At 34.9% G+C, this 10,994-nt stretch overlaps 1 protein-coding gene across 1 annotated transcript; it reads right to left on the minus strand.

Moving 5' to 3' along the window:
• Positions 1 to 8,048: 8,048 nt before the first annotated feature.
• Positions 8,049 to 10,791, minus strand: LOC145166329 (transcription factor BHLH094-like). Its single transcript, XM_079085281.1, has 6 exons — positions 10,147 to 10,791; positions 9,528 to 9,725; positions 9,369 to 9,434; positions 9,228 to 9,296; positions 9,084 to 9,155; positions 8,049 to 8,528 (listed from the first exon to the last, which is right to left on the minus strand). The coding sequence occupies exons 1-6, from the start codon at positions 10,465 to 10,467 to the stop codon at positions 8,400 to 8,402; spliced, it is 855 nt and encodes a 284-aa protein (XP_078941407.1). The 5' UTR covers positions 10,468 to 10,791; the 3' UTR covers positions 8,049 to 8,399.
• Positions 10,792 to 10,994: the final 203 nt, after the last annotated feature.

Consider the following 10,994-nt stretch of genomic DNA (forward strand, 5'->3'; position numbering starts at 1 on the left):
TAACTGTCTAAGCCTGTTAAAATATAACTTTAAAAATAAAATCAAAATTAGCCGATAGAGTCTAAAGGAAAGTTGTAGATCACATCGCTACCTACGCGTGTATATAAAGAACGTCAAAAACGGAGTTCATATGCGAAAGTTACGGATTTTAGAAGATAATTACTTTTTGGAGTGAACAACGAGTGACGCGTGACGCAATCTAAGCCATTGCTTCTTCCCCACGCCTTGCCACCAGATGGTGACACTTGGAACCTCAACACGGCGTGTAGGGGCTCAGAACACGCCGTGTTGGTCAGTTCCCAACCTATAAATAGAGGCGCAAATCACCCCATTTCTTCACACCTTTCTAACTCTTCTCTCCCAACTTCCTCCCCCCCCCCCCCAAGCCTCAAGGCTTTTCTGTAGCCCTTCTTAGGAGTTTGTAGCGAACCCTTGAGCGCCAGAAGGCTCCGAGAAGAAGAGCTTTCGGCTCAGAAGTTCTGCCCGTGCAGAGCCCGGTTCCTCGCTAAACCCCCTTGTAAGTGAGTTGTGCTTACTATACTTTAAGTATAACTTATGTTTAAGTTCATTATTGTTATTATGAACCTATAAAAAAATTTATCAGTGGTTCAAAGTCGTTATACTGATTGAACTACTTACGAGAGAGGTTTCTAGAATGGTCACGTTGAGTTTGGTTGTTGGATTTCAGAAAAGTTATATGCTGAAATGGTCCTGTCTCCCAACTGTCCTGCCTAGTTGATCCTTACTTGATAGATCATGAAAGTAGACTCTGAGTTAATGATAAATCTAGACTAATAATTAGTCGCAATGACTAAAATCTAGTAATAATGATACTAGGTTTCGTCGAAGGAAAGAAAATTATTAAGAAGCGAAGCGTTGCCCGAATTTCGAGTCATCACTTTAACAAGTGAGTGCATAGTTACTTTCATCTTACACATAGTTATGAAGTATTTAATATAAATTATGTGCTATGTGTGCATATTATCTGTGTTCTTGATATATATGCTGGATGAACAAAATATACATGTTTCACTTGATTTAAACTGTATATGTATTTTATACCTGTAATTATGATGGGTAAAGATGGGTAGATGATATAGATGATGAAATAAATTATGAGAGGCCTCGATGTTTAAGTTGATTTAGTCATCTAGAGGAGTATAGATGACAACCACAGACTATTCTAGATAATCTAGTGGAATGCTGGCAGACTTGCAACCTGTAGGTGTTTGTGAACGATGTGTTCACCCGGTGTAATCCATCCCCCTCATGGTTGCCTTACTGACATATATTGTTGAGGAATCCCCTAAGAAGTATTGTCTTTCCGATGATGATCCTTAGGCTAGGTCCCTTGAATTAGATGATTTAGGGACAAAAGTGAGGATAACGGGAACGGGTAATCGGGTTGAATGATTTGATGAAATTAAAGAACTTAATTATTGTGGGTTGGAAACCCTATATGCTCACCAGGATCCCAAGTCTGACCCACTCAGTTTCTTGTATTATAGGTAGTGGAAAAAGAGCACATGAGTGTTGATCTGATGAGAGATCTATGGATTATAGGCCATTAGAATAATAGATGTTGTAAGACCTGTACTATTTTTGTTTATGCTTATGTACTGTATTGACAATGACATGCCAACGTTTTTAATATAATTAAAAATACATTTCTTCAGAAATGTTTTGATAATATCTTTATCATATTTTTGGGAACAAATTCCGCAACATATTTCTTCAAAAGGATGCTCTGATTTTCAAATAAAGCATAAACAGATCGGTCTTTTCTGGCCACAAAAATGGGGATGTCACAGAATCGGATCTTACATAAAACCCTAGTTTTTGCTTTGTAATTTTTGACTTGATTCTTGTATTAGGTTTCAAAATTCTTGTGTAGGGTTTCAAAAGCAATCTCGGGGAAGTGTTTTGAAAGGAATACTGGAAGCTTTCACCTCCATTTATGTATTCCAACATTGATGAGTTCAAGCTTTTCTTGAGGTTGAAGATGAAGTGAAAAAGTCAAGCACACATCACAAATTCAAGCATTTGACTAATACATTCCTTCCATATCTCAAGTTTGATGCATGAATCCTAAGATTGTTTGACTAGAATTGTTGAGAATCCGTTCATATGTTCTATATAGTTATACATCCGTGTCTCAGTAGGTTGCCCTACCCTCTCCGAGCATAGAAGGTGATGCTTAATCTTAAGCTTGGGGATGGGTCTTTGTATATTAAGTTCTAGTTTCCTCATGCATTTCATTAAAAACATTTCATATATATATATATATATATATATATATATATATATATATATATATATATATATATATCCAAAAGGATTTTGCTTTTCTTATTTTCATTTTTTTAAAGTGCATTCATTTCAAAGCATCCAAAGAAAATTACAAAAATATTTTTATTATTTTATTTTATTTCTTAGCATTTTACATTGTTAATCACAAAAAATTACAAAAAGATTTTATTTTCAACTTATTTTTAGTTTGCATTCCCTCCAAAATTTTATAAAAATTCCAAATTTTTTTTTATGTTTTTAACATTTTTATCTTTTTGCATTTTCAAAAAAAATGAATCCAAAGGAACCTAATCTTCTTGAATCAGTTGAGTTGGTAAATGAGTTGTACATTGAGATTACAAATTGTTCGTTTTTTATTAAAAAAAATCTTAAAACAATCTAAACACACACGAATACGTCTCTCGAAGCTATTTGTACAAAACAGAAAATGATGAGGTTGTCAACACCAAAGCATAATAACATGTATAGTTTAGCCTTTAGAACGCACGACCGGTCTTATTGTTCGTAATGCTCAATTATAACCAAATCTCAAATTCAAGAAAGACTATAAAATGAATATAAAATTTCAGTGACCCAAACCTTCCAATGCTCTAAAAACTCATTTCTTCTAAGTATCTTGCTTAGGGACATAGAATCTAACTATACCTACGGGTCTTTGCTTGTTTACATAAGTCCCCCGAAAAATGCCTTAGAAGTCTTTCACGGCAATAGACCGTGAGATGTCCCAACAATAGAAAAAGTCAATGACAAAAATATAAAGAATTAAGCCAAAAAAAATGTTGTCATCGAGTCAATAAGTAGATAATTCCACAGTTTCGAGTCAATAAGTGGATAATTCCACAATCATCGAGTCAATAAGTGGATAATTCCACAGTGTCGAGTCAATAAGTGGATAATTTCACAGCAACATGAGTCGCATAAATACATACAATTAGGAAAACTACTTGGCTGTGAAAAGATTCCCTTGAACTTGGACTTGAACTTATAACATTGGGATTGATTGTTAACTACTTTGACTGGTGTAAGTGGTATGAAACATGTAACCAATCTGGGTAAATCTTAGGGAATTTGCAAAATGAAGATGATTGAGCATTTTTTTTATCACGTATGTTTTCACGAAAGTAATACCATAATTTGTACTATGTGCTAGCCCAATACCGGTAAAAGTGAAATAGTTTTGTGACTTTTGATTTTGTTGAGTTGTATTAGGGAATAACCAAAAGCCTTGTTTATAATGTTATATATCTTTGTGGGTCTAATGTCGAGTTAGTTCAAGGCACGACAGGTACATCTTCGAGCGTATGACATAATAAGGTTAATTTGATTGAATCTCGGTTCTTTTGTTTTGTTTATTGCATTGACGTTTGAATTTTTTTTTATCTTTGAAGCTTTTGTAGTCTTTTTGTACATATGTTATTTTCATTAGTTTTTCTTTTATTTCATGCATTCACTCTTAATTCCCTTTAGGTTCATCTTATTTTCTTTTTAATCACCTATCATCTTCTCTAGGTTCATTCTTCATTTTGTTCTTTTCTTGAGGACTAGAAACGTCTAAGCTTGGGGAGGTTTGATAGGTGCATTTTATGCACCGATTTTGCACGTCTATTTTTATCTTTTCATTGCATTTTACTTCATAATTCTTGCATTTAGTTAATTATTTGAGCACTTGCATGTTTTATTCGGAGTGCCTGGTATTTCACTATTTTTTGATTAATTTTGTAGGCATTATGAAGCTTGGAGCATTGGAACCATGTAGGAGAGCTTGGAGCTTGGATCATTGGAGCATGAATAGAAGATGGACCGGTCATGCCATAGAAGAAAACATGAAGACATAAACCGAGTCGTTGCATATCATCATAGCAAAGGACTCCGTTTGAAACACGGTTCGTGTCACACCGACACGGGTCGTGTTTGTGTGACACAAACCGTGTTTGTCCTTTTTCATCTTATATTTGAGCAACATGACTCCAGGTAAAGCTAGACCGAAGACAGAGCAAAGTTTGAAGATTTTTTAAGTTTTTGCAAGAAGCACAACCTTTATCCAAAAAGCACGGCCATTCCAAAAACACATGGTAATGCTAAAAACAAATGGGCAAAAGGCATGATCATGCTAAAAACGCATGGTCTAGCACATGAGCAGTTAATTGTGGAGCTAAATTGGAGGAAATCGCCATTTTACAATCAGAGACAGTTTCTGGAGCATTTTTGGGAGATTTCTTGGAGCTTTTGACAAGACCAAATCATTGCAAATATTTTTGATTTCCATCTGTAAGAATTAAACACTTCCATTTCCATCTTTTTGTTGGTTGATTTGTTCTTAGCCATGTGTGGTTAAGAAACCCTAATTTCTAGTTCTTGTTCAAAACATGTTGATTGCTTGACTTGAAGCATATGACTTGATACTTGATTTATGATTCTATTCTAGTGATTATGTTCTTGTTTAAACTAGAATCCGTGAATTTGATTTATGTTTGATTGACCACTTATATGAATTGAATTCTTGTGTAGTTAATTAACTTTTAGGGTGTAACACCTGTTCCAAGCATTACTTAAATTATTTATTTAAGTTTAAGGTTTTGTGCAGGGACTCGGCGAGTTGGGAGTTCAACTCGTCGAGTAGGAGCCTTATGGGTTGACACGGGATCGAGACCTACTCGACGAGTCAGAAGGTCGACTCGACGAGTAGGAGCTGTAAAGAGAAACCCTAATTTTTAAGGGTTTGCACCCTATATAAAGAACATAACCTGCCCTTATGGCCTCCCTTAGCACCTTATCACCTAGAGAAGAGAGTTAGCGGCCGTAAACCCCTCTTGAGTGAGAGAAATAGCCTTTGTGAGCACTCTTGGAGTAATTGTGAAGGGATTTGGAGCTTGAAGAAGAAGGAGACAAGAGAGGAACAGTAGATCCAACATCTACTTCATATTGGCCATCATCCTAAGGTATAAAGTCGTGACCTTGACCTCTAGTTGTTTAGATCTCTCTTCTTGGAAGTAAATGGCCATTCTTGGTGCAAATGGAGTCAAACTTGGATTTGGACTTATCACAAGGATAAGGTTCCAGATCTGGACCTCTTTAGGTCCCAATTACCATAAAGTTGCTTCCTTTATGTAGTTTGGTCTCTTCCCATGCACAAAAACCTTGTAAGAAGCCTAGTTTTGAAGTTATAGCCTTGAAGGACCTTGCATGCACGTAAAGTTTGCAACTTTACGTGGTATCTGCATTAGGAGAACTTGGATCTAGAGTTTGGGACCCTAGATCCCACTAAAAAGGGCTGAACTTGAAGAAGACTGAAGGAACTTGTCGAGTCCCTTAGCTGACTCGACGAGTCGAATGGGGTTTAACCGTTTTCGGTTGTAAAGAGTGTTCGACTGTAAAGAGTTTTCGGTTGTAAAGAGTTTCTGGTTGTCATGAGTTTATGGTTGTCATGAGTTTTCAGTTGTGGATAAGGAGGGAACCGACGAGTTACACAGGTAACTCGGCGAGTAGATGGATTGCTCAAAAACTCGACGAGTTGTTAGATGCACTCGATGAGTTGAGGTCAACATGGACTGTTGACCTTGACCGGTAACCTTGACTTTGACCAGGGTTGACCAGAGTTGACCTTAAGGGTAATTATGGGATTATGACAAGTTAATCACATAATGATTATAGGCAGTTGAGTGGGAGCAGCACGTGGGACCTATCTAATTCTAGCTTGTCAGTTCAGCATCCGAAAGGTGAGTCTTCTCACCATACCAATGGGTCTAAGGCACCAAGGCCGTCCCATTATGTGATTATGTTTATGTGTTAGTCATTTCAGTGATTTGATATGCTATGTGACTGTGTGTTATTGCATGGAAGACCCCGAGGGGAGCCCGTGGCATTGGATGTAAGACCATGTGGGGTAGCCCATGGCATTCCTAGGTAAAGACCATGGGGGGTAGCCCATGAAATTGGATGTAAGACCATGTGGGGTGGCCCATGACATTACTAGGTAAAGACCATGTGGGGTAGGCCATGGAACGAAGGTGTAAGACCCTGGGGGGAGCCCACGACATCCTTACAGGTTTATGTATGCATGAATTATGTGTTATATGTAGCTTTTATAGCTAACAGGATATGTGATATGTGTATTGTGTGTGGTATGCTCTGTGAAACTCACTAAGCATTTAGCTTACAGGTTGTGGATTTGTTTCAGGTACTTCAGATCTCAAAGGCAAAGGCAAGGCGTGATGACGCGGCGTGCACTCTCTCCCAGACGTTTTTATGGACACTTTGATGTTTGGAATAAAAGTTGTATTTGACATATGTTTTGAAAACAATTATGATTGAATTTCTTAAATCATTGAAATGTATTTGACTATTCAAAAATGAAAATTTTCTTTGAAAAATTGGGTCGTTACATTTTAGGGCACCTAATCGTTCTATAAAGTTAATGATTGGTAACAAACATTATGTTTTCTTATTGTAGAACATATATCACATGTTTTCACACTTCCGAGCGTATGAGAAGAAATGACCATTGTTAGGAAGCTTACACAAAACTTAATGCAGTTTTTCAATACAATCTAAGAGCGTATTTAGATTGAATTAGTAAAGTTAGGTCTAGTCAAAGAGCGTGTTTTGGTTAGATAATTTGGCAAACGATAGGTATTAGAGCGTATTAATATCTTTCAGTACCAACTTAGAATAACAATCACTAATTACATCAAGTCATAATCAAGTTAAATGACAACATTGAGAACTAAAACTATAACCGTTCCAACAAATTGTTTACAAATCTATTTCATTTTCTGCATGTTTTCAAAGTAGATTGTTATTTTCATTATTTAATTTTGCAAACAAAACCCCCTTTTGTGACCAAAGTACCTTGCGCAAAGAGTTATAGACTTTTATACCGTGTCTCTATGGTTCGACCCTGCTTGCATTGTACTACTTTTAATGCATTAAAACAATATATTTGGAGTTTATTGTACCCCTATTATTTGTTGGGTTTGACACGCCTACCAGTTAACCAAATGAAGCTGTTGCTTGTGTTATTATTAAGCAAAACATATATATTATATATAAAAGATATATTTTTGTAACCATTTTATATAATCGTTTCGGTTCGGTTTCTTTCGGTTTTACCATATTCTAAACCGAACCCAAACCGAAATTTTCGGTTTTTAAAAAATCAAACTCAAACCATCGATTTATGCTTCGGTTTCGGTTTTTCAGTTTTGGTTTTGTCGGTTTTTCAGTTTTCGGGTTCGGTTTTGAACTTGTGAGTATATGAAAATAAGAAAAACATGAAAATTCTAGAAATCAGATGTTAAATCGGGAACAGTCCGCCAAAACAGTTCAACTGAAAAACTGATTTTTAAAACATTGCATTTACCAAGTTTGATGGTAAATATGTATAAAGAAAAAAAAAGTTGCCAATTGTCAAATTTATATAATTAGTTAATTACATACAATTATATAAATCCTGTTTTTGTTCCGATCCGACTTGAAGAAAAAACCTTCCGTTCGAAAATCAAATGGAAAACTACTACATATAAAAGTTGGTTTTGAATTCAAACAAGACAATTAATCAATCCTTTCAATTCAAACTAATTATGTTCTCTCTTTTTTCTGTCCTTGAAATAGACACACACCTATTTATAAGCTTTTTTTGGTAGTACTCTATACGTAGGTAAGGCGCATTAAATACGAGCAACGCCTCACTATATGAAGTAAATTGCATTTACATCTTATAATTAATTATTGATGTCAAATTACAGTTGTAAAAATTAAAATGGATTGAGCTTTATTTAATTTCGTTCCATACAAATTATGCTTCTCATCTTTAAAAAAAAAAAAAAAGTTAAACAAACAATTTTCATGATATTGTTTGTAAGTAAAAGGGCATATAGACTACAACTACCAGATGTATGAGAACAAATAGTACATACATACTTGATACTTCTTAACACATTCAGATGGATATATATATATATATATATATATATATATATATATATATATATATATAATTTCATTAACTTGGTGAATATATGTTGAATTGCATTTCATGGTGTAATCTTCTTATTGCCATCGATTGTGGAATTATGGTGTGTAATCATGAATCATGATGTTCTTTCAAAGTTTCCACCAATTTGCATGTGCAACCATTCGGGTGATGATCCCCTACTAAATTCCCTTGTGGGTTGTGCACCAAAGGGCACTCCTGTCATTTCGAATGTTTGTTGACCAAACTGAAACACAAACATTGACTTTTTAGAGAGAAAGACTTAATTACTGTTTTTTCTTTCTTTTTTACTTAACGGATAAAGAACAATTTAACAAAGAAATTCATTAAAATGAAGCTTTCATTTTCCTAGATATCTTTTAAATATTATTTATCCATACATAACTTTATTATATAAAAAAAGAAAAAAATGTCATTTCAAAAATCATGTTAATCCGATGTCAAAAAAAGGGATAATTTTGCAATTTAACGGATAATTTTTTCAATTTGCAATTCACAAAATTATCAATTTTGACATATAATATAAAAAAAAATGTCTGAAAGTTTTACGGTTTGAATGAACAAAAGATTTATTAATTTTATCAATTTGTAATTTACAAAATTAACAAATTTGACCTATTATATAATGTCAAAATGATTAAATTGGAAAATGTCTTATGGCTTGAATGAAAAAAATAAATTATAAATGGTTAAACAGCAAAATTGCCAATTATAATGGTTTATTTGTAATTTGCACTAATCCGAATCAAATTTGGAAGGAATAATATAAATCCAAACTTACATCTTTTGAAGTAAATCCTTGGGGACTTGGGTGTGATCTTGAGGTGACAGCTTCAAGCTTCATTGATAAAAACTGTGACAAAAATTATTTAGCATAAAATAATCTTGATTTGTAATGTTAAAATGACAAATTAATTATGATTACCTCGACTTGTTGCTGTAATGATTGGATGTAATTGATTATTTCATCAAGAACAAGCGCTTTCCCAATAACCTGAGAACCCAATTTTTTTTAATAAAAATAGAAATATAAAACAAGAAGAAGAAGATAACAAATAAATCACACCTTATTACAACCAGGGACAAGATCTTGGAGAATTTTCATCCTTTCACTTATCTTCTCCCTTCTAGCCTGTCGACAAATTGTCCTTTAAAAGTTATAACAGAGTACAAAAGAAAAAGAATTTAATTTTTGATATTTTAGATAAGGTTAGAAAGAAATTACTCTTTCTGCTAAACTATGGCTGTCGGTGGCTTGACCCCTTCTTGCTCGAACATGAATGTAATCTTGTTTAGATGGATCAGATGGTTTTCCACTGTTTTCTGCTTTCTTTCCAGAGCTTCTTTCAGGTTCTGGTTTTGGTTTAGATTCTGATTCATTTTCAAGCGCCAAACTCTTCAATCGTTTGCCATCACTATCAAGCTGATTGAAAATTTCAGAAGAACTGAATTCAGAAAGGAGAGCATGAAATGAAATGAACTGCAACTGTTTCTATGGTGTGAGTTTAATAGAATAAAGGTTGGTGAAGTTGAAGAATTTTGGATCGAGATTGAGAGAATTGTTTTCAACGTAGAGAAAAAAAGCATAAAGTGGAAGATAATCATGCTTTAATTTCTAATTTGAATAGATTCTTTTGGATTTCCTCCGAATTTGACCATGAAAGTCACGTGAGGAACTTTAAAGTCTAATCTGCGAAATCAACTTAGGGAAAAGCAATTGAAAATAGTGAAGCATAGTAGATATATCAATATCAATATTCAATAGTAAATCCAAAGCTACAGTGAATTTGATGCAATCAATATTGAATCAATTAGATTGGTAGGGTTGATTGAATATTGAATACCATGCTATTGCCATTGCTACGGCTGCTAGTTGAAACGCCTTTAGACGAATCATCATCTTCACGTCGTTTCTTACTCTGATTACTATTCCCTCTCTGGTCAACAACCATGGGATCATCCACCGCTACATGATCTCGATTATCCACAAAAGCACCGCTACCACCGCTATTATCCCCCAATTGCCCCATACCGAACGCCACCGCATTGCCACCGCCACCGCTTAGATTTATCTGAAAGGGCCAGATCTCAGGCAAATTACACAACGAAGACCCCGTGTTACCTGACCGAAATCCACCTCCATTCATCATCATCGGCGGATCCATCCACGCAATAAAACGATAACAAATCAAATCACCATCTAACTCCTGGAAACCCTAGATTGCGTCAAACAAACTTCAACTCGTGAGTGCCAAATCAGCTAGACGGTTGAAAGAGAGATGTAGATACTGATAACTAGTATATGTATAGAGAGAGAGAGAGAGAGAGAGAGAGAGAGAGAGAGGGAGGGTGGGTGATAAAGCTGCTTGTGATCTCCTTTGACAGTGGAGGGTTGTTGGGTGCGTACTGTACCCTCCACCAGTGTACGTTAGCGAGGTAGACCTCGGGAGTTGAAAAGAAGTGACTTCTGAGTGAGGATTCTCGGAGTGTCGAGCGTGTTTCTTTTTAAATAATCACAAATCTGTAACCTGTTCTCAGCCGTACGATTCACCAAAATTAATATATTTACACTCCATTCTCTTCAATATCAAATATTTACATTTACAGAAAATTAAATTGGTAAAAAAACTTACAACTTACAAGTACTAAATTTTTATTTTTATACATGATGTACCAACAAAAAGACTATTTT

This window comes from Lactuca virosa, chromosome 3 (assembly GCF_052849685.1).
Source record: "Lactuca virosa cultivar CGN04683 chromosome 3, Lactuca_virosa_CGN04683_v6, whole genome shotgun sequence".
NCBI classification, from domain to species: Eukaryota; Viridiplantae; Streptophyta; class Magnoliopsida; order Asterales; family Asteraceae; genus Lactuca; species Lactuca virosa.

Coding starts and splice junctions, on each gene's coding strand:
- LOC145166329 (XM_079085281.1), bottom strand. CDS start 10,467: ATGGATCCGCCGATGATGATGAATGGAGGTGGATTTCGGTCAGGTAAC. Junction 9,726..10,146: donor GTAGCAATGGCAATAGCATG/GTATTCAATATT, acceptor ATTTTCAATCAG/CTTGATAGTGATGGCAAACG. Junction 9,156..9,227: donor CATTACAGCAACAAGTCGAG/GTAATCATAATT, acceptor TTTTTGTCACAG/TTTTTATCAATGAAGCTTGA.